The sequence below is a fragment of the Canis aureus genome, chromosome 6, assembly GCF_053574225.1.
Source record: "Canis aureus isolate CA01 chromosome 6, VMU_Caureus_v.1.0, whole genome shotgun sequence".
In the NCBI taxonomy this organism is placed as follows: domain Eukaryota; kingdom Metazoa; phylum Chordata; class Mammalia; order Carnivora; family Canidae; genus Canis; species Canis aureus.
Genome location: NC_135616.1, coordinates 13464866 through 13491882, shown reverse-complemented (window position 1 = coordinate 13491882; position 27017 = coordinate 13464866). Strand labels below are relative to the sequence as shown.

The 27017-nt window shown below is 40.6% G+C and overlaps 2 protein-coding genes across 3 annotated transcripts in view; both read right to left on the bottom strand.

The window, feature by feature from the left end:
- ENOSF1 (enolase superfamily member 1) overlaps nucleotides 1-10505 on the bottom strand; it is a 30110-nt gene extending 19605 nt beyond the window's left edge. The window contains exons 1-3 of the mRNA XM_077900199.1: nucleotides 10365-10505; nucleotides 5336-5444; nucleotides 341-456 (exon numbers count right to left, since the gene is read on the bottom strand). Of these exons, the coding sequence (XP_077756325.1) occupies nucleotides 341-456; nucleotides 5336-5444; nucleotides 10365-10448 (309 nt within the window). The 5' untranslated portion in view covers nucleotides 10449-10505. The remainder of the gene's footprint in view (nucleotides 1-340; nucleotides 457-5335; nucleotides 5445-10364) is intronic.
- A 5256-nt stretch (nucleotides 10506-15761) lies between these two features.
- YES1 (YES proto-oncogene 1, Src family tyrosine kinase) overlaps nucleotides 15762-27017 on the bottom strand; it is a 65292-nt gene continuing 54036 nt past the window's right edge. For both annotated transcript variants that reach the window (XM_077900197.1, XM_077900198.1), the window contains exons 9-12: nucleotides 25263-25339; nucleotides 23819-23972; nucleotides 20166-20297; nucleotides 15762-19278 (exon numbers count right to left, since the gene is read on the bottom strand). In XM_077900197.1, the coding sequence (XP_077756323.1) occupies nucleotides 19070-19278; nucleotides 20166-20297; nucleotides 23819-23972; nucleotides 25263-25339 (572 nt within the window). In that variant the 3' untranslated portion in view covers nucleotides 15762-19069. The remainder of the gene's footprint in view (nucleotides 19279-20165; nucleotides 20298-23818; nucleotides 23973-25262; nucleotides 25340-27017) is intronic.

The window sequence follows — 27017 nt, the reverse complement described above, 5'->3', positions numbered from 1 at the left end:
CCCCCAACTCCAGGACTATCCACATTATCTCTCCTCTAGAAAGGATGCCCGATCAGTACTTTATCTTCTAGAGGGTCTAGAACACTTCTTCCATTCAAGCAGTAGAGTGGAGAGGAGGTCCGTAAGGCTCTCAGGATCCAAATATGTCCAGATTCAAGTCTTACAGAAAGGAATCAATTAGCTCAAAACACTGTCTAAATGGATGAAGCCCTAATTTATCTCAATACCATATTTTACCTTAAAATTGTAAGCCTGTTTCTGTTTTTACATTTGGTGCAAAGGACATCTTAGATCTTAGTAACATTACTTATAGAAGCATTTGATAAAATAGGCCCCTTACCCATCTGAGCTGCCCATCACTTGTGAGCTGCCTGTAGAAGCCTCTGAAGTCGCCAACAATGTCGCTGAGGTCCTTGTTAAGCACATGGTGGGCGAGGGCATTCACAGCACAGACAACTATTAAATAAAGATTCGATTCTTGTGTATGTTTTGGTATGAAGTCAAATTAAGACATGAAAACACCACAAACTAATGTGGGCATTTTATGAAAGAAACTTTAAACACAAAAGGTACGTGTTTTTAGAAACTGCCCCAGGGCACCCCCGTGGTTTAGCGGTTTAGCACCACCTTCAGCCCAGGGTGTGATCCTGGAGTCCCGGGATTGAGTCCTGCGTCGGGCTCCTTGTATGGAGCCTGCTTCTCCTTCTGCCTGTGTCTCTGCCTCTCTCTCTCTCTCTCTCTGTGGGTGTGTCTCTCATGAATAAATAAATAAAATCTTTTAAAAACTAAAAATTAAAAAAATAAAAACTGCCCCAAATACATCTTCTGTGTTTGTCATAAGTAATATCACATGTAGAAGAGCTATTAATCCATGTGCTGAGCTTCATTTCTGAGTAGAGTTAACATATTTTGTATGTTTGCCAGGTGAAAAACAGAGCCATAGATACTAAGGTTTAAATCATATTCCCAATCTATTTTCTTGTTCACTTTGTGAAGTGTCTGTACAGTCAGTTTCAAAACCGAACCTTGCTTGTTCATTGTTCCTAAGGAATAAAAAGATTCTGACTTACCTTGGGGATCCCTGGGTGGCGCAGCGGTTTAGCGCCTGCCTTTGGCCCAGGGCGCGATCCTGGAGACCTGGGATCGAATCCCACGTCGGGCTCCTGGTGCATGGAGCCTGCTTCTCCCTCTGCCTATGTCTCTGCCTCTCTCTCTCTGTGACTATCATAAATAAATAAAAATTAAAAAAAAAAAAAAAAAGATTCTGACTTACCACCAAAAAAGGAAGTACCTTCTAATTATTGTCAAGTATAGAAAATATCTTGAATTCATAATATAATACGCTATTTTTTAAAAGATTTTATTTATTTATTCATGAGAGACACAGAGAGAGAGAGGCAGACACAGGCAGAGGGAGAAACAGGCTCCATGCAGGAAGCTCGACTTGGGACTCCATCCTGGGTGTCCAGGGTCAGGCCCTGGGCCGAAGGCGACACTAAACCGCTGAGCCACCCGGGCTGCCCTATAACACACTATTAAAGATGAATTTACAATAAGCATAATACATGTAAAATGGTAAGTACATAAAAATACTTTTCTTAAATATTACATTTCTTCTTATTGACATGATATACAATGTTTTTATGAAGTAATTTGAAGGTTACATTTAATTTGGTTCAGCATGACATCTGATTTTTTTTTTTTTGGTATTTTACTTAAAAAGGATTTATTGTGTTATTTTAGATGAAGAATAAGTAGCAAATTGAATGGCAAACAGCCTTCTACCATTTAGTCATTCCAGAAAACACTTAGTCTATGCATAAATGGCCAAAATAATCGAATCAAGTCATCTACTTAGCCCCAAAGCATTTAATCTGTTATAAATTTTTTGAATAAACTTGTTGCTTGGTGTTGCCATTTCTGTAATAATAACTCAGATCATTTCATAGTACAGATGTAGAGGTGCAATTTTAACTATCTGCTAGATCCTAGGGAAAAGACTTTCGAACTATTAGAAACACGCTCTCAGGACATGTCTTGCCTCTATGTGGAACAGCACTCAGATGATTGCACACTTGATCTCAAAAGTAGCATTAGGGCTGGACCAACTATTCTGTGTTCTCTAGGGCTTTTGTTTTTTTCTTTTTCTTTCTTTTTTCTTAAGATTTATTTATTTATTTATTCATGATAGACATAGAGAGAGAGAGAGAGAGGCAGAGACACAGGCAGAGGGAGAAGCAGGCTCCATGCTGGGAGCCAGAGGAGGACTTGATCCCGGGACTCCAGGATCATGCCCTGGGCCAAAGGCAGGTGCCAAACCACTGAGCCACCCAGGGATTCCCCTCTAGGGCTTTTGTTAATGGGATATAGAATCATTCCAGTTCAGACATGCATTCCCTAGAACTGTGAGAGGAGAGAATCCTCCTCATGCCTAAATGGCTGGTGCTCTTGGATTAAAGACCTCTGAAGAGTCTGTCAGCCACTCACAGAGAGCTACACCACTATCGAGATAAAACCTCCATCTCATTGATGAGATGGCTGCTAGAAATCACTGATGAAACACCCCTCCAGTTGGCCCCACAAATGCAAATGAATTTAACACAAATTGAGGATGATGTCCTCTTTTACAGCTTCTAAGAGATGCAGCACTAATATATTCATCTCTAGTATGCAGATGGTACTTGCTCAAAAGGAAGGTACTGCAAGAAGTTAACTAGAATTTGGTGCATTCGACAGAAATTTGGGTTGGTCGTGGTCATCCAATGGACGGGACAGTCTACTTCAGGTGTGCTTTGCTGCCATGGGTGGGAAATTCATCTGGAAAAAACTAGGCATTGAAGGCAGTATCTTGCTGACCAACTCCTTGGGACCCGCTGGCACAGGAGGAACGAGTCAGTAAAGCCTGTGGATGACCATGGTGGTCTGAGCCCAAGGGCTGCTGTGAACCCTTATAACTGCTTTTTTTTTTAAATCTCTTTAGAAATTCTTCTTTCTTCATCTTTTTTCCCTCTGTTTTAGAAGAACAGGGCAAAAAAAACAAAAAAAAAACAAAAAAACAGGGCAGCTTGGGTGGCTCAGCAGTCTAGCGCCGCCTTCAGCCCAGGGTCTGATCCTGGAGACCCAGGATCGAGTCTCACGTTGGGCTCCCTGCATGGAGCCTACTTCTCCCTCTGTCTCTCTCTGTCTCTCTCTGTTTCTCATGAATAAATAAATAAAATCTTAAAAAACTATATTGTTTTATTCTATACATTAAAAAAATAACTGTAACCCTCCCTCCCTCTCACTCACACATACTAGAACTGCCTTCACAGTAATGAGGAAACCAGTCTTTTTTACTTTTCTTTTTTTCGATCATAAAAGAATAAACAGGTAAGTAAGCTTGATGGAGGCACAGAACTGTGATGAGCTAAGGGAATTTTTTTTCAACTTGAGTGCAAATGCCGTGTAACACATGCAGATGGTGAGAGACTGTGGTAAATCACCTGAAATATGTAGCAAGGTCAAGGTCAAAATGGGTTCTATCAGTTTGTGGTCTGCAAAAGGGGGAGGCCAACGACATCACCGCAAAAGAGCCGTGTGTTAAAGGCCCAGAGAGCTGGATATGCACTAATTCCTGGCCACGATGTCCATCAGGACAGCTGGGAGGGGACGGGGTCGGAGGAGGGAGAGGTCAGCGAAGACCCCAAAGCGCAGAGCTCAGCCAGCAGGGAGAGGAGCCCAGTCTCCCGTCTCAGTGACCGGTATGCAGGGTCCCTCCACTGTGTGCCCGAGTCAGCAAAGTCCAAAGTCTCGGCTATGAACAGAGTGGTTCTGATGGCCAGTCCCATAACATATTTCGTAAGCTTGCTGAGTTTACGTGACCTTTGGGGGCCGCCCAATATGGTCTGCGATATGGAGAGGGCAGCTTCGTAAGGCACTCAGCTGACACCAGAGACCATTAAAGTTGCAGCAGAAGCTAACACACAAACCTATCCTGGTCAGCGGTCACTGCCTTAGGGAAAACATTAACAGCAAACGGTTGACTTAATGGAGAGGGGGACAGGGAATCATTGTTGAGTCTCGGCCTGCTGCCGGGCAAATTCCTAGCTACCCTTCAAGACTAATCTCAAAGGCTCACCTCCGTTCTGAAGCTGCCCAACACCCTCCCGGACAAGGAACTAACCCTCTCTCTGGGTAACTTGTACCAGCTTTTTAAAAACTGTCCTTCTCACACTGCATGATCGTTTCTTTTATGTCTGTGTCCCTGAGAAGTTTATTCATTTCTTCTCTGTATATGAGGGACTCTGTCTCCTTTCTGTCTCTGTTATTAAAATTATTTCTCCAGTGCCTGACACATGGGAGCACTTGGGAGAAGTCTGCTATGGAACTGGCTGAGAGCACGACTGAAAGCCAGCCCTGTGAAGAATGGAACCGTGGCCATCCTGGTGGTCTCCACTTAAAATTCAAGAAACATTCCCTTGTTCTTATACACACATATATACACACACCTTTCCTCTCCTTGATAATATTAAAATCTTTCAGTGGGGCAAGATTCATATTTTACATCTAAGGGAGAGCCAACAATGCAGATATCCATGGGAGAGGTACTGCATCACTACCAAAGGTAATCTGTTTCCTTCCTTCTTCCAACTATCATCATTTGGCTTCAGACCCTAATGATCCATTGAAACTGATCTGGCAAAGGTCACCTTTTTGTATTTCTTGGATTTTGTACCTTGTGAATGGACTATGTACTTCAAAACAAAAATCAAACAAATAATCTGTGTTTAAATATTATGGGAAGAAAGCACTTCAGGCAGTGGCTAGCTGAGCAGCTATCTGGGCCTCATGTTCCTTATCTTTAAGAAATGAGGAGCTTCAAGACCACCACTGAGCTCTCACCAACTCTAAGAGGGCTTCACTCACAGCTCAATGTGCCTTCTGCACAACATGCTTTGCCCAGATGACAGCTCTGAAACTGGGCAGCCAGAGGCCCTTATGCCAAGAAGAGCAGTGAACCTGAAACTGCTGGGTGTGAAGTACTTTGAAGAGCTCACTGTGCACATCACAATAAGTCTTGCCACACATGTGCCCATCTATTCCTGTCATGTCCCTCATCTGCCTGCCTCTCTCAGGCAGAGAAACAGGCCCAGATTCCCAGATACTCTTGCAGTCTAACCACTGCAAGGATGCGGGCAGAGTTCAGCCACCTTTTCATTTCTTCCAGTGAGACAAATAACCACAAAACATTGTTCTTACTCACCCTGAGCAGTGTAAATACAGAGAAAAGTATGGTCACAACGGAATCTAAGTGAAAATTAAGCATTCTGGAACCTTACAAGGATGCTCAACTCACCAACTTCTGTGCCTTTTCCCAGAGTGAAGGTAATTCCATACCCCTTGAGCCCATCTTCAGCATCGGTCTCTAAGACGACGTAGGCAGCCGAGTAGTCAGGGTCTGTGTGCTGCAGGAAAAATGTGCCCACCCCACCATGCAAACGTGAGAAATCCAAAGGTGCACCTCAGGACATCACATCCGATTAGAAAACACAACAGGGGATCTACAAGAAGAGCTCCAGTCAGAAGGAAGCCTTGGTGTAACCCCAAAGGAAATGGAGGAGTTCTGAATGGACAAAGGGGAAAGTCTTCCTAAGGGATTCATTTTTTTTTTTTTTTAACAAGGGCAATGTGTACATTTTTAGTGACTTCTCAGTTTGCAATTATGCCTCCTCTGATGATCAGCTAAGATTTTAATCCAGGAGTTTTTGCCCAAGCTACTTCTGCCAGGTCTCTGCACAGAGCTGTATTCACAAGCAGCCTCCAGTGGAAGCAGCCAAGGCTTCAGAAAGCCTCACTGAAAATTAGACTTATCTCCGCTGCAGCCTGTAGCAGGGCTGAAAGGATAATAGCACTGGTTCAGAGGAAGTCAGTGGGGGAAAACAAAGTATTAAAACCTCAAGACAAAGTAGCACACTTTTGGTTTTGTTCTCTTTTTTAACTTTCCTTTAAAAAAACAGATTTTATTTATTTGAGAGAGTGAGCGAAAAGGAGCAGGGTGAGGGGCAGAGGCAGAGGGAGAAGCAGACTCCCTGCTGAGTAGGGAGCCCACTGCTGAGAGGCAGGATGTGGGGTAGGACGTGGGGCTCCATCCCAGGACTCTGGCTCTGGGTTCACCACCTGAGCCAAAAGGCAGACGCTTAACTGACTGAGCCACCCAGGTGCCCCTTCACTTTCTACTATCATATGGTATTTTGCAAAGTGTTTATTGAGCGACTACTATGAAACTCAACACTACCTGTTGATATGAGGGATGCAGAAGTGGAAAACCAATCTGTCTCTAGAGACTTCTCAGAGTGGGGAGAAGAATCTAACATGCAAGAACCAAGTGAGGACAATTGCTATGACAGTGCAAGGTCATGCGTGGCTATGTGGTCAGTCAAGTACCATAGAAGAGCAAAGAGGAAGCAAAGAGGAAGCAGGGGACTAAGCCACTTGGATGGGCAAAGGGACAAGGGAAGGCACGGGGCAAGGGAGAACAGGATCAAACTCCCGCGCCTTGTGAGACAGAAGTGAAAAGGCCCCCGGGGGGAACCAGGTGGCAAGAGAATGAAGACAAGACTGGATAGGTAGGTAGTGTGGGGCAGGTGATGGAGAGCGCCAAAGGCCAGGCACAAGGTCTGAATGCGTCAGTAAGGAATGGAGGATGCAACTTTGATGAATTTTGCATAGGGTGATGATAACCAATTACTGGTTTTATTGTTATTATTCTGATTACTACACAATATTTGTTGTTCTGGCACACTATTTGAAAAGTGACTCCATTGAATTTAATCCTCACAACAATATTATAATGTAGGTACTATTATCCCTATCTGACAGATAAGGAAACTGAGTTTAAAGAGGCAGAACTTAAACCCCTCTGTTCAGGGAAGGGGAGGCACACATGGTAGACAGGAGGCCTCTGTCTGGCATCAAAGCCTTGTGGAGGGCATTCCGTGTGAAGGGTTGCTGAGCACCAGCTGTGTATCAGAGACTGTACAGTTTGCTGAGGTGACACAGACACATCTGCCCTTCAGAAAGTTATAGTGTAGAAGCCATGGTTACAGAAACTCTAATAACATGAGAACACAGTAAGTCTCTCGGAGAGATACAAACTGTGGGAGGCCGGCAGAGTGCTGGATGCACTTGAAGTTGCAGGAGGCTTTATGATGAAAATAGAATGTGAGCTGGTCGGTTGGTTGAGGATGGGGAACTTTCCAGCAGTGGGAGAGGGCATGAAGGACCTGGGACGGAAGGATAACTTAGGTGACCGTGGCAGTGAAGAGACAGAAATGGGAAAGACTGAAGTGTATTAAGGGTTGGTGACACCCTGGTTTGGCCACTGGGTTCTTGAGAGGGAAGATCCAGAAATGAGATCTGGGAATCACTGGCATACAAGTGGGCACTGACGCTGTGCACACAGAGGGGGTCTTACAGGGAGTGGACAATGAGACAGGAGGGCCCTTGAGGCCTTCACCGAGGAAAGAAGGGGGCCAGTATAGGAAGCAGCGGCATCAGCCAGGATGCAGAGTGAGAGCAGAAAGAGGAGGCAGCCGACAATGTGACACCCAAACTAGGAGAAAGGACCCTGGGAGTAGAAATAACAAAGTCAATCCCAAGACAAAGAAGGAGACAGAAGGTGATTTCAGATGAAGGAGGAAGTAAGTGTAAAGGTCAGAGGCAACAGGGATGAACCAGTAATTTAGAGTTTGGTGGGGAAGGAGCAGACACAGAAGGAAGAAGAGAGGTTAGGGTCAAGGAAAGGTGATTCCAAAGTGGGAATCCTTGTCTAGATGGGATAGACACAGAATCACCAGGAAAAGAGATGGAGGAAGAAAACACTGGAGATGGAAGGGATGGGGACAGGGTGAGGGTGGGCTCGGCAGTCAGGAGGGTGGGACACAGCAGAAGAGATTTGACAGGACTCACAGAATAAAGGGGAAGAAAAGAGGGCTGTTTTGGAGACCGATGAGTGGAGATGGGGCCCATGGTGCCTTTGTCTCCAGTCTTCTCGGTGATGCAGTGGGCACCCCCTCTAACTTCTGGGGGTGCAGGAATGGGAGCCGGAGGAGGGAGAGTGGTCCCGGAGCACAGCCACTCCCAGGAGCTCCGCAGACAATGAGGAAAGGAGAGGAAAAGTACAGCTGGCAAGTGGTGGGGGAGGTGGGGGAGGTTGGGGGGGAGGTAAGCTGGGCTGTGAGCCCACAGCCCTGGAGTTGTCTGGAACTTTGATGAGTGCCTCGACAAGCAAGCAAAGTGTAAGTACAATGAGGGTCTGAGAACTCCCATTTCCTAAAAGGCCGATAAAAAAAAAATCACAGCTGGAATCCTTTTACAGATTTAGGGACAGTTTCAGGACTCTTTCATGAAAATATCCTGCTTCTGATCAGGAAGGCTCACGCTGCTGCTAAGTGCTGAACAGAGCTGAACTGCTGAGTTCAGCACGCCAGGAGGGCTTGGGAAGCAATACGACCAAGAACTGCAAAGTCGCACCTTCTATTTAGAAAGCACATGAGAATCGGCACACAACAACCCCCGTATCTCTGGAAGATATAAATATAAGTATTTATGAGAGTGCGATACAGGTTATCAGATGACCTCTCCTGATCCTGAGGTCATAAATGACTCAAGGACCAGAAACAAGTTCCATTTCTTAAATTATCCTACTTAAAAGCCAGGCTACTTTAACACTTCACAAATTCAAAGCAGAGAAAAATGTAGACCAGAGCCTCTTCGACTTCCGTTTCCTCATATGTAATAAGTAATTATGGCCAATATATATATATATATTTTTTTTTTTTGGCCAATATTTTTTGATGGCTTCCTCTGTGTCAGGCACTTTACAGGCATCCCATTTAATCCTTGAAGCAGATATGATTATGCCCATGTTACTGATAAAACCAAAGCTGAAGAGAGATTAAGTGGCTTACCTATAGCTGCTACACGTCAGAAGAGCAAAGTGGTTGCATTAGGTCAGGTGTTTGAATTTTACAAGCCGGTGAAATCCCAAACATTTATTTGGAGATCCACAAAGGATTGCCAACTGGGAGTTTTTTCTAAGTCATTTAACATAATACAAGAAGGAACACGAAGATTTTAAAAATCGCGAATAATTTAATCTTAGGATAAAGGACATACTTTCAAATGTAATAGCTTTGTTTAGTCAGCATTTTTTACGATACTTTTTTTTTTTTTTTTTTTTTTTTTTAATATTTCAAGGGGCGCCTGGGTGGCTCAGTCCCTTGAGCGGCTGCCTTCTGCTCAGGTCCTGATCCCAAGGTCCTGGGAGGGAGCCCTGCATCAGGCTCCCTGCTCAGCGGGGAACCTGCTCCTCCCTCTCCCTCTGCCATTCACCCTGCTTGTGCTCTCTATCCCTCTCTCTCAAATAAATAAATAAAATCTTAAAAACATATATTTCAAGTACACAAAGAGTATAGGTAATGTAATGATATCTGTGTCCTCCACCCACTTAGCCAACCAAGAGAAGGCGAATTAGAGTCCTCTGGTATTCATTCCCCTCTCTCCACACAGGTACCCGTAACCATATCCTAACGTGGATGCTTTTCACTTCCCAGCATTTGTTCATACATTCATTACAGACCCATGTAATTCTGTCTCCCCGGTGGACTGAGAGGGGCAGTGAGGATCCAGTGGGTGACGGCCCTCGGGGAGACCCAGTACAGAACTCCTTCCTAGATTTGAGAGCCACTGCACTAGACCGTGGTAGGGATGGGGGGTGTCCCTCCACGGTCGATAAGCAAGCACACCCTTCAGTATTTAGAAGGCTCTGTGCCTTGACCGCATCTCCAACGGCTGGCCGGCATGTGCCTCTCTACAGTGACAAATCCTTTCTAGCAACGTTTTCAGGCAATTTCATGAGAGCTCCCCTCCCGTGCGCAACGGCAGGGTGACTCCATTTCACAGATGGGCCCAAATGCCCAGGGAGGTTGGCGTCTTCTCTAGGTCGGTCACTCAGCGAGTTGCGGAGGGGGCAGCCCACCGCCACGAACCCCACCAAGGAGTCAGTGCAGAAGCAGTCGGGATGTGCCCTGGGGTCGCGTGGCTGGGGGTCCAACAAGAGCATTTCGCTGTTGCTGCGTATTACGCATCCTGCCAATTACAGCAAAATGCATTTCGTAAATTTAACAACAGGAAATGTTAACGTCAACAAGGAGAAAGCTAAGAACAGAAAGAACGCAAGCCCAGGAGGGTGGAGAGTTTCTGGTTCCTTGGATCCCCCTTCTCGGCCTCCCCCGCTGCAAGAGCAGCAGTCCAAAGCCGGGAACCTGCGCGACCCGCCGGGCTCCCCGCGCCGACCAGGGCGCCCGGGGCGGCTCAGCGCTTACCATGGCGTCGGAGCCGTGGCCGCCCAGCGACGTGGGGAAGCGCACGTCGCGCACCGACAAGCTGCAGATCCTGCCCCGCACCATGTCTCTGCGCGCCCGGGGCTGCCCGCGGGGCCCCGCGAGCGGCGGGAGGGCGGAGCCCGCCTCCGCGGGCGCTGATTGGCTGCGCGGGCGCACCGAGGGGCGGGGCGGTCGGCTTCCCGCCCCGCCCCCCGGGCCCCGGGCCCGCCCCGCCCCGCCCCGCCCCGCCCCGCCCCCGCGCGGACTCGCTCGGGGCCGCGGTGCACGGAGACCTGGGGGACGTTCCGCGCGGCCTCGGCGCCCCGGCGGGCCCCCGCTCCGCCCTGCCTGGAAACTCCTGGAAGTAACCGTCCGGGAGCGGCGCCCGAGAGGAAGGAGCGGGGTCTGACTACAGTTTGATCGCCTGGAGCCACAGTTGGGCCCCGAGCTCCAGGCTTGAGCTGAGGCAGCGGTCATAGGGGTGCAGCCCGGGGAGACGCTATAAAATCTTAGGTGTGGGACGCCCGGGTGGCTCAGTGGTTGAGCGTCTGCCTTTGGCTCAGGGTGTGATCCCGGGGCCCTGGGATCCAGACCCCCTCGGGCTCCCTGCAGGGAGCCTACTTCTCCCTCTGCCTGTGTCTCTGCCTCTCTCTCATGAATAAATTTTTTTTTTTTTTTAAATCTTAGATGTCTTTCTTTAAGTGACCTCAGCCCCAGGTTGCTACCTGATAAATTAAGAAACAAGTCATCATGTATTACACCCCTTCTGATGCAGTTACCTGCAATTTAGTACGTTTAAATACGTTACCTCCTACCGTCCAGCTCTGCAAGGTCATTTCCATTTTACTCGTTAAGAAATGGGACTCAGAAATTAGGTGGTTTAAGTGAGGCCACACAGCTAGTTAGGTTAAATGGTAGAGTGTTCTGGCTGCAAATCCTGGGCTCTGTCCTCTGGACTGGGACTCTAAGAGGGAACATGGTAAAAGCTAAGGAGGCACACTGATCCTTTGCTTTCAGGTGCAGCACACCCCCTTTTATATCTTGTGGGGAATGCTTTGAAGAATAAATGAAATGTTTGGGAAGCACTGCTGTAGCTGTTATTCTATCAATTTGTGTCTCTGTGGGTAGGGCAGGCATATCTTCAGGGATGCTCACATCACCTCTGCTCCCCAAGGATGCATATAACCCTGCTGGATGAATTCCTTTGGCTTAAGGCTGCAGATCTGGGTCAACTTAAATGCCTACTGAGGCTGGGTGGGCCCCCACGGCAAATAGGAGGGAGTGAAGCAACAGGGCACTATGACTGCAGCTAAGGGCCTTTGCTGTCTGAAAGAAGTAGCCAGTCAGCTCCAGTTTTTATTTTCCCACAGAAGTCTGAAATCCAAATGTTAAGTCTTTTTCCCTGTCCTGCTCTACCCACCTGTGTGTGTGTGGCTGGAATATATGCTCAATTTTTTTCAAAATGGGTCTATAGCTTGGTTAATAAATTCTAAGTACTTTGTATTCTAAAGATGTCTTTTTTCTTTTCTATTTGAATGTTGGTTTTACTATATAAAAAGTCTTAGTTCAAACTAATACTTTAGTGTTAAAGTACCATTTTTTTTTTCTCCAGAAGACAGGGGTGTGGGAGGGACACAGAGGGAGAGAATCTTAAGCACACTCCATGCCCAGTGTGGAGTCTGACATGAAGCTCCATCTCACAATCCTGAGATTATGACCTGAGCTGAAATCCAGAGTCCAATGCTTAACCAACAGCCTCCTAGGGGCCCCTGAGTCCCATTCTTTAAAAAATAAGGTTTTCCCCTCTCTAGGAAATGTTTGGGTTTTCTCTTTGTGGCTTTAAAATATCACTATTTGGGACTCCTGTGTGGCTCAGCAGTTGAGCATCTGTCTTCAGCTAAGGACGTGATCCTGGGATCTGGGATCAAGTCCAGCAACCGGCTCCCTGCGAGGAGCCTGCTTTTCTCTCTGCCTGTGTATTTGCCACTCTCTCTGTCTCTCATGAATAAATAAATAATAAAATCTTCATATATATATATACTTACACATACACACACACCACTACTTATGTTGAGGATTAATTTGAAAATTATGTTCTGCAACTGAGGGACCCTTTCAACCAGAAGCAATATAGTTCTCTGGAAGAATTTTCTCTATTTTAATAGTTCTTCCTCTTTTCTAAAAAAGATTTTATTTATTCATTCATGAGACACACACAGACAGAAAGAGGCAGAGACATAGGCAGAGGGAGAAGCAGGCTCCCTATAGGGAGCCCAATCTTGATTCCAGGACCTGGGGATCACGACCTGAGCCAAAGGCAGACACTCAACCACTGAGCCAACCAGGTGTCCCCAATCTTTTTTTCTTCATCTGGAATTTAATTGGCCTGATACTGAACTTCTGAATCTATTATCCATACTTAAAAAAAACAACAACAACAACTTTTGGACTCTATTCTTTTGTACTGAATTCTGGATATATTCCTTAGCTTAATATTCCATCTCAGATTTGATCTCCAACTGTGTTCTTTTACTCACCCCAACTTTTGTCCTTTGGTGTTGGATTATTTTTCTTCCCTTTTAAAGTTCCAAATTTTCTTTCTCATAGTACAGTTGTCCCCTCTTACCATCAGGGAACACATTCCAAGATCCCCCCTGCAAATGGATGACTGAAACCACACCAAACCTTATATATACTATGTTTTTTTCTATACATACATACCTATGATAAAGTTTAACTTACAAATTAGGCACAGTAAGAGATTAATAACTAATACTAGAATTATATCAATACATTAAAGTTATGTGAACATGGTCTCTCAAAGTATCTTTACTGTACTCACCCTTCTTGTGATGCTGTGAGAGAAAATGTCTACATGATGGTGTGAAATGATTTGGATGACTAGGCATTTTCGCAGTATGTTAGGCTATTGACCTTCTGAGGATTCACCGGGAAGAATGCTTCTGGTCAGCAGGCTGACCACAGGTGACTGAAATCAGGGAAAGCAAAACCAAAACCACAAATGAGGAGATCAGTGTACCTTCACCCTTTTTGAAAAAAATGGGATGCCATAGCTTCTCAAAACAAAGTTTTCATTTGTTTCCTCCATTAAGTTTGATTCCTCAAGTGTTAGTTCTTGGTTAATTTCTTTTATGGTGCTAATATTCTTCACATTAGTGTTCATATGCCCACTATTTTTTATATGCCTGTTAATACTTATTTTTTTAAAAAAATATTTTATTTATGAGAGACAGAGAGGCACAGACACAGGCAGAGGGAGGAACAGGCTCCATGCAGGGAGCCTGATGTGGGACTAGATCCCAGGTCTCCAGGATCGTGCCCTGGGCCAAAGGCAGGCGCCAAACCGCTGAGCCACCCAGGGATCCCCTGCCTGTTAGTATTTATTATTGAGAATCACATTTTGCCTTTCTGTGAAGCTAGTACTTGAAGACCTGTCTCTGGTGATTGTGGAAGAGGGGGGCATGTGGCAGCACAGGTATAGAAGTAGTTTTTCTTCTAGGTGAGGTGGCTCGTGTTCCTTCTGAGCTTTCAGAGTCATGTTCAGGGCTGGATCCCAGAGGTAAATATCAGAATAAACTAATCCATTTTCTGTTTTCCTTGTGGTAATCTGGGTTTACTTTAGGATTTGCTTGCTTTCTTCACTAGCCCCTGGATTCCATCCAGGACTCACCCAGGGCAAACTGTGAACTTTGTTTGGAAAACTGTTAGTACTGTTATCAGCTTACTATACCAGGACAGGCCTACCCTGCTATTCCAAATGTTGCCCTCTAATTTAATGACCCTAAAAACAAAAACCAACAAACCCACTATAATAGCCATGCTCTTTCTAGTGAAAATAAGATAACAAGGACAGGATTTATACTACCATCTTAGATGGCTAGAAAACCAGCTCAAATATTTGGAAGAAAGGACTTCAGGCAATGGACCATAGGGAGACCATACTCATCATCTCCAAGACTAGGGAAACAATGCACCCTACAATTGTACCAAATCACGGTCTACAGGCTATAGTGCAAAGGCAGTGAAGGGGAAAGGGGAGGAGGCAGGCCCCCAAAAGAGCGCTGCAGTGTTACTGAGCTGAAGACGAAAATTAGTGTTTATTTTTATTAGCCCAGGGCCAATGTGGAGGTAGAGAACAGAAGAACCCCTTCTAATCTTTGGCTGAACACTAACAGGCACATGAATGAGAAAAATTTGAGAAAGAGACACAAGGAAAAACAGGGAAGAAAATTATTGGCGGTTACACAGGATTAGGAATAGCACCTGTTCCTGATAAAAAAAAAAAAGATCTGGTAGTAATACATGGAGCATTAGGTACATTCCTCAATAGGGCAGAGGAAAAATCTTCCAAGATTAAAGACTGCTTTGGACTGAGCTTTAATGAAAGGACTTAGCTTGAAAGGATTCAATGATTCCAAGTAAATAATAGACAAAACAATCCCTAAGGTTGCACAGGGCTTCAAATAATTCCTGTCCCCACCAGCCAGAGTAGAAAATGGCATGAAATCAAAATTCAATATTATTTAAAAGAATATTTTAAAAATTTCAGCAACCTAAAACTGTAATTTATAGTGATTAGTACCCAGTCAAATTACTGGGAATATATAAAAGTAGGAACAGACAATCCAGGTGAAAGTACAACAGAAACAGACCCAATAGTCCCAATATCAAGTTAAAAACCTTCAGGATGGTAGAGAACATTGTAACCATAGTGAAAAAAGGAATGAAAGATATAAAGAAAAAAAATGAAAGCTAGTATTTCTGAGATTTAAAAAAAAAATACTGTAATACTGTATGGGATTGAAAGCAGAATAGACACTACAAAAAAAAAAGACAATGCTCCAGGAACCCCTAGGTGGCTCAGCAGTTGAGTATCTGCTTTTGGCTCATGGTGTGATCCCAGGGTCCGGGATCGAGTCTTTTCAATACAAAAATATGTCATAAACAGGCTAGGAAGACTGATTTGAAAGATGTTAATTCTTAGCAAATTATAAGCACAACCTAATCCTAACCAAAATGTCACTTGAATTTTTTGGGAATATGAAAAATAGACTCTAAACTTCATCAAGAATTTGCCAGAATACCAATTTAAAAAAAGAAGAAAAGGAATAGCATAGAGAACTTGTTCAATTATTAAAATGCATTATCAAGTGATTAACAATTACAAGTGTTGAGGGAAGAATGGCAAGTTAATTGAAAACAGATGTGTGTAAATATGTGCATAGTAAGATCTCAAAGTAATGGGATGGGAATGAATTAACCAATAAATGGTGCAGGAAAAATTAACTATACAGGACAAAATCATGCTAGACCCTTAAAAGTCACATTTATACCCAGATAATTTAAGAGACATATAAAAAAGAAAAGCATAAAATATTAATAGATAAGATGAATATTTAATCTTGGGATGCAAAAGACTTTTTAAGTAATAATAAAGGAGATTTTACAACATACAAATGTACAACTTAAATGTGAAAAAATTACATGCAAACTTAAAAGGCAAACAGCAAACTAGAAAAACATTCTTAAACCGAGGAACTATACTACACCATATAAAAACATTTAATATACGTCTACTAAATGATGTGTTTGTTCATTAAATGTACTATTCTGAAATCATTAGGGAAAAACAAAGCTAATTATTTTAGATAATTGTAAAAGACAATAATATTACCTTATTGAAAATAAATGCTTTAGATTGGCCATTCATAATTTAGTATAACTTTATTTTCATTATACCTATAATAGAAGAGTAAAACACACACAGAAGTAAGGCTCACATATTTTTCATTTTTAGAAAATTAAGTCCCTTGTGGCCAAAAGTGGTCTTTTATATTATATCCTTCACTGTGAATAGCTTCACTCAAATAACCTAGGTTTTGCTGTATGATTGATACATTAACTGTAGTTGCTGGTATAATTAAAAAAAAAAAAAGAACTTGTAAAAATGTCACTCACCTGACATGGATTATTAAACACATAAAATCAGATCATTACTGAACTCATTCTAATAAAGAATTGAAAAAAAAAAAAGAACTGATTTAACTCTGCTCAAGAGTTATAACTGAACACTTTTTTCCTAATGGAAGAACAAATTCAGAATATGCTATAAATACCAATTTAAAAAACAAAAACTGATGAGAAAATATGAATAGTGGCTGAAAAGATAAATGGGTACATTCAATGAGAATCTTTATTTCAATTATCCACAAAACAATATTATAATACCTTATAAAAATATTAAGTTTTAGGCTACCATTATCCATTAAAAAAAGAGTTTGTGCTAAAAGGTTGTTTTTGCCAACTTTCTTTTCTGGTGACGGTTAAGTTCCACATTAAGACACTGAAGACGAAAAGCTGCTGGGGAAAAAAAATCTTCAAATGTAGAAAGTTGTTTATTTTTCTTGGCAATTTAAAAATACATAACCATTTTAACTGAATACACATTAAGTTAGTGTTTTATTTCCTTACTATACAATTGATATAAGGAACTGCTCCATTTAGTTAAAACCTAATGAATACCATCAACTTTTCCTGACTTATTTTTCTGAACATAATTAGTACATAATTTTGCTATCCTTTTCAAATGCTTAAAAAATTATAGTATCATAGTTCACATAAAGCCCTTTAAAAATCAGATGGCCCAGGTTGTAGATGTCAGCATGTCATTTTTTTACATTTAAAAATGATGACAGCAGTCTTCTTTGGAAGACCCTCTTGGAAGAGAGATTCAATACTAAACAGGTTACGTAAACATTAGAAATCTCCACAACTTTTAGTACCAGAACAATTACCAACTTGCATGAAGCTCATTTGTCACATTTTAAAATTGCCTGAATTTCAACACAGTTACCATGCCACAGAATTTTAAACTTAATGAGGAAAATGGATAAGTGATGGTAGTTAAAAAATTATAATTCTAGGGGTTGTTGGTTTTCAAGATCACAGTGGAACTACAGTAGGGTTAGGGGTTGTGAACAGGGCAAGTACATGATAAAGCTCACTGATAAGATTCAACCATTTTTCTTGAATAAATGTTGATGGGGGAAAAAAGGAATCATAATTCTAAAATATGGGAACCTGACGCATTGCTTTAAAAGTGTGACTATAAAAAATATTTTAAGACATAAATACCAAACTTTTGTCAGATTCACCTTTGCTACACTTAAACTAGTAATGATGCCATTCACATTCATATTTTGGAATTTCTTTTTGAGTCAGTCATAAAATTTTTGGAGTTTTACTTCTATGCTCTGAATGGGCAAAGCCTGTCCCTCCTTCCCACCACTATTGTTATTCTCAATAAAGTATTCCTCCTCAAATCAACTAAATTCTGAAAAGGGAAAAAATGATCAGCATTAAGTACATTTAAAAAGTTAATGCAGATTTAAACACAGATTTGAAAACTGGAGTTCTAAAACTTTTGCATAAAAGCTGTATCACTGGAATTAGTGGGAAGCCCTAACTTAGCTATTTGAGGCAGTAACACTCATTTAGTGTTTATGTTAAGTAAGATTAGTTTTAGTCATACCTGTAACTCTTAAAATCTCACAAAACAGGAGCTTTGAGTGCCAGCAAAGCCATTTTGTCACTCCTTAACACTAAGCATAGCATTCCATTCCTCTACCTGTAGAATTTTCACATTTTCTTTCCTCATATTTCTTTTAAATATTTTCCTCTTTGTCAGTCTATATTCAGGAAGAGCAAAAGTGCATTCAAGTCCCTGATCTAGTGATACTTTATATTTGTGGCACCCATCACCATAAGTACATACTAGAAATATCTCACAGTACCAGTCTATTTTTTAAAAAGGACTGTTTAAATGCCAGGTCTTATTTTTTCATGCTATCTATAGATAAGATGATTTCCCCTTGGATTGGACAGTACACAACTTCAATTATATACTGCCTTAAAAAAAAATCAATGCAATCTTATAAAAGATTAACTCACTTCCTAGTTACCTTCATTATTCTAAACTGAGCTAATCAGAAAATGATTAAAGTGAAAAATTTCTTCTACTTTCCAGTTCCATGAGTGTATTAACATAGTGCATTATACTTTCAAATGTCACTACTGGAGTCTAACATTTAATCAAGTTTTAGATGCTGTTTATATTCCTTTTTGCTTCTAAAAACCTGGTGCATTTCCATGCAAAAGAAGGCAAATATTAATAAGATTGCATATTAACTGTTCAACTTAGAAAAAACTTGTGAGAACAATGAATGGAAGAATCTTTCAAAACTGGAATGGACTTGTTTGGTCCCATGAAGTTAACTTTAGGTTTTATTATCGTATAAGTATTTTTATCTCCCAAGTTTTGTCAATAATGATAGACAATTTTCTCTTATAAACTCTGAGTTTGGGGAATAAAAGAAAGGAAGTGATTCATAAAGAAGTAGCCTTGGTGCTCTTCACTGTCATGCTATCACTCACACTGTCATCAATATCATAACTATACTTTCTTTGGACCCTGAAAAAGTTGGAAAATTCATCATTGGTATTTTAGAGTTTAACACTTGGAAAAAAAAAGTGGTTTGTGCAACCATGTCTGGAATTCCAGTTTACCATTAAAAACATGCAGAGTGAAGAAGACTTTCTTCTTTTGATTCCCGTATGTAAAGTAAGGAAGTCTACACAAGTTCTTTGCATTTTGGCAGATTTGTGCATATAAAAGGCTACTTGTATTATAAATTTTCTCCTGGCTGGTACTGTGGCTCTGTAGCAGTGAAGTAGTCTTCCAAGAAGGACTGAATATATTCAAATGTTGGTCTTTCATCAGGGTCCTTCTTCCAACAAAGATTCATCAATTCATGTAGGGATTCTGGACAGCCCTGAGGGCAAGGCATCCTGTATCCTCGTTCCACCTGTTCTAGTACTTCACGGTTTACCATACCTAACACACAAGATTCAAACATTAAGAAGAGTGATCCCAAACACCACTAGCAAAACAGAACAAATCCCCTAGCCACTAACTGATTCAAAGTATAGTAAGTTTATTTAAAGAAAGGATTCTTTCAACAAAAAAATAAATTTTAAATGTCAAGTATATCAAGAGCTTAGAAAATGCTAATCTGTTTTTCAACATGTTTATTTTTTTCATTCCACCTACAAAAAAGCCAACCCAATTTGGTTAATGAGAATTTAGAGTACTACTTTAAAGTACTGATACTTTGATATTAACCATTTACAAGGACCAAATTTGGGTGAGGGACAGTGGCAAGACAATGTCTGAAAGAATTCCAAACAAATTCAGAAGAAAGTTCTGGTCCTGTTTTGCTTAATGTATGAATTATGTAACTATATGGATGCACTTCCCTGAAACAGTTTCCTTATCTACTATCACCTGTTTGCCTTTCTTGAAGTTATTATACACAATTCCTTTCTTGTATTCCTTTATAATCCTGCCCCCATCAGTAGCTCACCCTGTGTTATGATAGGCTAAGTATACCCCCCAATTATTGGGGGGTGGGAGGTGCTGGGGAGATGACTCAAAATATTATTTAAGACATACTTATTATCTGAGAGAATAGTAGAGATAAAAGTCCTTTTGGAAATGGTACTGAGAAAGCTGAGGTTAATGTGGGGCATACCTCCTGTGTTTGCCCTATTCAAGGATTGTGATTCTCAAAGGCTGCTGTCCATCCAATGCCAAAATAATGAGAGAGAGGGAGGAAAGAGAGAAGAAATATAGGCCTTTCTCCCCCTTACATTTTTTGCTCTTAATAAACTCCAGTTAAGGCTCTTTGGATAACCAAGAGCTAAAATGAAATGCAAGCTTACCTGGGTATGGTACTCTGCCCTTTGTTACCAGTTCTGTCTGTAGAATTCCAAATGACCATACATCAGACTTGATCGTAAATCGACCATATAGTGCAGCCTCAGGAGCTGTCCATTTGATTGGAAACTTTGCACCTAAAACAATGACCATCTTGCTTAAGTAAATTGCTTTTAGGAATCTATTTTTGTAAATATGGCATAAACGGGCTAATCTTCTATTAATATCTTAATTGTATGTGTCATCAACAACAAATTCTTCAAAGGTACCAGATACGTGGGAAAAATTCTTTAAAATGTGTATTAAAATAAATTATTTCTCCCTGATAAATCAAAGACATAAAAAAAAAAACAAATAAATATTGTGAGGACAGGAAAATGTTCAAAAAATAGAGGAACAGAGGGGTGCCTGGGTGACTCAGGTGATTGAGCATCCAACTCTTGCTCTGCTCAGATTTTGATCTCGGGATCATGATTTCAGGCCCTGTACTGGGCTCCACGCTGGGCATGAAGCCTCTTTAAGAAAAAGGAAAAAACAGACGTATAAACTCTAATAAGCAACTAAAAACATGATTATAGGATCTATAACTTTTAATGAAGTCTAGCACCTAGTAGCTATAGCAAACTATAGCAAACTATTGGTTGATGAGGGCAGTCTGTTGGATTCTAACTTTAAAAGCCTATATTTACTCAAATACGTAGTGTATGCTTTTTATACAGCAGACATTTGCCAATCATTATGAGAGACATAAAAACACAGCCTTTGTGAAGCTCAGACATTTAGAGTGAAAATAACATTATAGATGCCTTACATTCTTATTATATATATGTTGTGAAATCGTTCTTTAGATGTTCAGAAAAACAGATCAATTTTCACTTACAGTTACAAACAGTTTCATTTAAAAAGCAGCAGCTAGGGGCACCTGGTAGCTTCAGTCTGTTCAGTCAGTTAAGCATCTGACTCTTGATTTCAGCTCAGATCAATTCTCAGGGTTGTGAGATTGAGCCTCAAGTCAGGCTCCACTCCTAGTAGGAGGCCTACTTAAGATTCTCACTCTGCCTCTCCCTCTGTCCCTCCTCCTGTCTCTCTCCCTCAAAAATAAACAAATAAAATCAAAAGTAGCAGTTAACTTAAACTTTAAAGAATGGTTAAAATTTTTAGTTAAGGATCACAGAAGAATAGGAAGATATTTTAACTGGAAGGAATTGCACACAGGTACAGAGGCTGAAAAGAAAGCCTTGTGTGGAAGGCAGGGCTTCTTAACCTGGCACGACTGGCATTTGGGGATGGATAATTCTTTGTTTGGTGGGGGCTGGTTTGTACACCATATGATGTTTAGCAGTATACCTGGCTTCTACCCACTAGATTTCAGCAGCGGTCTCTCAGCTATAACAACCAAAACTGTCTCAAGACCCTGCCAAATGTCCCCTGGGGGAACAATGTCACCCCTGGTTGAGAACACAGCTTAAGGCAATAGTTCCCAGTGGCCTGTGAACTAATGTGGTCACTGAAAAAAAAAGTCACAGTCACATATCAATTCACATAGCTAAAATTTTTAATTTATAGGTAGGTCCTTTATCCTGATTATGTTCTTTCTACTTGGATAGTATTAAAATGCTCTTTCTTTTATGAAAAGGTGGTAACAGTTGATAGCTGAGAAAAAAATTTTTGGTGTGTCTACTAAATAAATCTTTACTAATCTTTATGTTGGGCTTACTAGGATCCTATTGAAATAGTTTGTTTATAATTCAGTCTTAGACATTAGTCAGTGAGTTCGTCAATAGCAGAAACCATACTCTCCTATTGGCCACGCCCTCATGCCTAGCACAAACATGTTAAAGGTAAGCCAGCACTGGGGCACCTGCGTGGCTCAGTGGTTGAGCATCTGCCCTTGGCTCAGGTCATGATCCTGGGGTCCTGGGATGGAGTCCCGCATCGGGCTCACTGCAGGAAGCCTGCTTCTCCCTCTGCCTGTGTCTCTGCCTCTCTTTCTGTGTCTCTCATGAATAAATAAAGAAAATCTTAAAAAAAAAAAAAAAAAAAAAGGTAAGCCAGCATGGAGACGTGGCATGCCAAGGCATCTCTCTCTTTTTTTGTTTTGGTAAGTTCTCTTTCTTTGTAGGTGTGGAGGGTGACTGAAGGTTTTCAAGCAAGATCGACAACCTATGTAGTGATTTGTTTTTGGACCTTACTCCATCTCTTCCTGTCAAAGTTACTCTCTTTTAGGGTTACCCGGGTGACTGTCAGTTAAGACCTGACTCTTGATTTTGGCTTGAGTCATGATCTCAGGGCCCTGAGATTAAGATCTGTATCAGGCTCTGCACTCAGCAGAGGGTCTGCTTGGGATTCTCTCTCCCCCTCTTCCCTTGTCCCTCGCCTCATGCTCTCTCTCAGATAAATCTTTAAAAAAAAGTTTATTTTGTCAAAGCCCTGCTCTCGAGCCATCACTCACATCTCTGAAGTCCTTCCTGTTCTTTCCTCTTTCCCACAGTAATTTTCATATACTCTTTTAACATCGATTACACAGTAACTTTATAGTTATACACACACACACACACACACACATCACCTATTAAATAAACAAATAAATACACACACACACACCTTGCCTATTGAAATATAAGCTCTAATATTTACTGAGCATCTACTGTGTTAGGTAATGTCAGGCACAATACTTTATTTCACTAAAGTTCCACAACAATCTTTTTTTTAATAATAAATTTATTTTTTATTGGTGTTCAATTTGCCAACATACAGAAGAATAACACCCAGTGCTCATCCCGTCAAGCACCCCCTCCAGTGCCCATCACCCATTCACCCTCACCCCCCACCCTCCTCCCCTTCCACCACCCCCAGTTCGTTTCCCAGAGTTAGGAGTCTTTATGTTCTGTCTCCCCCACAACAATCTTGAAGAGTAGATATTACCATCTAGTCTTTGTAAGTATGGAGACAGAGAACAGTCAAAAAAATGAGTTGGTTTCAACCAATTCAGTTGGTTGAAATTTCTGGGGTAATAAGAAATGGAACTGGTATTCAAAAACCCATACTCTTTCCAAGGGCATATATTGTATGTATGTTCAGGAAATATGTACTGAATGAAAGTTTGGAGAAACAGACAACAAAGAAAAGAATGACCTTATATTAATTTTCACAATTCCCTTCCCTCTGTACAGAGTCAATCTTCCAAACGTCTTTATTACAATTTTATATATAATATAAAGAATAACTGTAAATTTGATGTAAAGATGGTTTCCAAGGCCTTTATAAAATTGTATGCTATTTCTCAATTTATTAACTTTAAAAATACCTTTTCTGATACTTTGTGTAGTAAAATCTAGATGGTTCTGAAGTTTGTCACAAAAGGAATTTAAAAACGTTTATTTGTTGGCATGACAAAAGTAGTAAAAAGAGGAATGTACTACACGTTAAATTTATAATGCAAAAAACAGCAAGTCAAGTTCCTCCTTGAGGGAAATAACTATCAGAAAGTCATGGTAACATATATTATATATAATTTTATGAATTAAATCAATGTTTCTATGACTCTTCTAAATAGACCTAGAGATATTCTTATTGTGTAAAACTTAAATATTCAAAAGGATGGTAAGAAAATTCATTGAACATCAAGTTATAAGCATTTATTAAAAAGTAATTTTACCTTGTCTTGCTGTATATTCATTGTCTTCAATTAACCTTGCTAAACCAAAATCTGCTATTTTGCAGACAAGATTTTCTCCTACAAGAATGTTAGCAGCCCGAAGATCTCGGTGAATATAATTCATTCTTTCAATATATGCCATACCATCAGCAATCTTGAAAAGGAAAAAAAGAAAAAAAGATGTATGATACAAAGGGAAGGAGGAAGAGGGGGTGTCAGAAAAGGGAGAGCAGAAGAAACAAGAAATACCTATGGCCCACAAAGCCTAAAACATTCATATGGCCCTTTACAAAAAGGCTTTGCTGAACCCTACTGTGTTTAAAAGCTCTGAACACAGGGACACCTGGATGACTCAGTGGTTGAGCGTCTGCCTCCGGCTCAGGTCATGATCCTGGGACCCTGGGATCGAGTCCTGCATCAGGATTCCTGCAGGGAGCCTGCTTCTCCTTCTGCCTATGTCTCTGCCTCTCACTCTATGTCTCCCATGAATAAAATCCTTAAGAAAAAAAAACAACAACCCTTGAACACAGGACCATGGACTAGGTCTGGCATATGCTAGAGCCTCACATGGACAGTTTCTTGGTGTAAAGTTTCTCTAAACTGTCAGATTCCATGGACATCTGGATGCTCACCAAGAAAGAGGTCTTAGGACCAATATGTTGACTAAAGCCAATCAAAGGTCCCTTGAACATCTACCATATTTTTTAATAGAAACTTTTAATAGTTTTCACTCATATTTAAAAACAAAGATTTAGAGGAATAAAAGGCACAGCAAAGGGAATGTAGTCAGTGATATTGTAATAGCATCATATGGAAACAGATGGTAGCTATACTTATAAACACAATATAGACTTATTTAATCACTATGCCATATACCTAAAACTAATGTAACATTGTGGTGACTATACTTAAATAAAAAAAAAATTTTAATATATAAAATTGCTAGTATATGATAATAACAATTTAAAAATAAATTAAAAAAATTCAGGAGATTAAAAATATCCCATTTTTAAGTATAATTGCCATCTTCATTCTTGTTTTGGACTACATTAAATAAAAAAGTTCAGCATACACTTTAGATTTCCAATATTTTCTTTAGCAATCCCTCATTATCTTAAATTTATCTGCTGATATATAAATACATATAGATTTCATATTTGTTAGTTCATAGGTTTCTGAAAGGCCATATTATACAGGACAGCACTATACTGGGAATTACATACTTCGTTCTAATATTAGTAAGTTATATGAATTAGATACCACAGGTCTTCAGATACTACATTATCTGTAACATAAGGAAATCAGACTCGATTATCTCTAATGTTCCTTCCAACTCTAAAATTCCATGATTTCACTATATAAACAACAGTCTTCCACTAAGATTATTTTACATTTTTATGTATACTTTCAAAGCAAATTGATGTATGTACAGATACACAAATACCTGAGCAGCCATATCAACCAGTTGTGGGAGCTTCAAATACTTTCCATCTCCTTCCTTCAGGAAATCCAATAAACTCCCTGTGAGAGAGAGAAAAATGTTCATGGAACATAAGCAAATCTTAAATTAGGATTGAAATAAACATGCCAACTCCATACAAGTCACCACATTACAATATAAAACTTAAAACTGTCATTCTTCAATATTTATTGCAGCTTTGGAATTTCTGAATAATTATCTTTAATATTCTAGAAGAGGTCCATGAACTGAAATTTTAAGAACTTTTCTGATAACAAATGGAAAACTCAATAATCTCACTAGATTATAGACATTCTTTCCTTGTTGATCAAGATCAGTAATCCCAATTTTGATCCAAAAGCAGATACCTGTATATTTCTGTATATATATATATATATTTTAAATATATTTCTGTATATTTTTAAATCAATCTGAATCAAGAATGTAGACAACTGGGAATATTTTAGGGTTCTTAAAAATTGAGCTAGGTGGCTGAGTTGACATTGAAGTGTTAGTCTAAATGAATTTCTCTCAATTTTAGCAGAAAATACCAGGAAACAGCAAAGTACTATGAATAACAGTTGCAAAGTACTATGCATAACAGATAACAGAAAGGTTAGAAAAGTCTAGCTGCTATTCTTGTATTGTTGGTTAAAAGCTTACCATGCGGATGAAGTTTATCAAGAAAAAATAGATAAACGAAATTAAGATACATTTTTAAAAAGATTTTATTTATTTATTCATGAGAGATACACAGAGAGGCAGAGACATAGGCAGAGGGAGAAGAGGCATACTCCCTGCAGAGAGCCTGATGTGGAACTCACTCCCAAGACTCTAGGATAATGACGTGAGCCAATGGCAGATGCTCAACCACTGAGCCACTCAGGCATCCCTAAGGTACATTTTTAAAACTATACAGATCTTGTCAAAAATAACAATGTCATGAAAGCCAAAAAAAGAAGCTAAGAGAGGGACTGCTCCAGATTAAAGGACATCAAAGAAAAATGGTAACTAAAAGAAATCCAGGACCATGGACTGGATTCTGGATTGGGGAGGGGGAAGGGTGCTGTTAATTAAGGACATCACCAGGACAACTAATAAATGTGAAATATGAACTGATATCAGATAATGGAATTGTATCCATGTTACAGTCCCCCAATTTGATCACTGTAGGGTGGTTAGGTAAGACAATGATTTTGTCATTAGAAGACCAACACTGAAGTATTTAGAGATAAAAGGAACATACTATTTACAATGTGCTCCTCAGTTCAGGTAAAAATCCTTTTATGTATTAAGAGATACATACATAGTTGTTGGCAAATCTGGCTGAGGTATGTATGAGGATTTCTGTGTCTTATTTTTGTAACTTAAAAAAAAATATTTTATTTATTTATTCATGAGAGACACACACAGAGAGAGAGAGAGAGAGAGAGAGAAACAGGCAAAGGGAGAAGCAGGCTCCTCACAGGGAGCCTGATGCAGGACTTGATCCCCAGATCCCAGGATTACGCCTTGAGCCGAAGGCAGATGCTCAACTGCTGAGCCACCAGGTGTCCCAACTTTAGTCTTTTTATATGAAGTTTTATGCTGAGAAGCAATACGATCAGATTTATATTTAAAAAGCAATCATTCCAATAGTAATATGGAAAATGAAATGGGGGCAAAACTGCATAAAAGGATTAAGTTTAAATGTTCCTGCAAGGGACACCTGGGTGGCTTAGTGGTTGAGCGTCTGCCTTC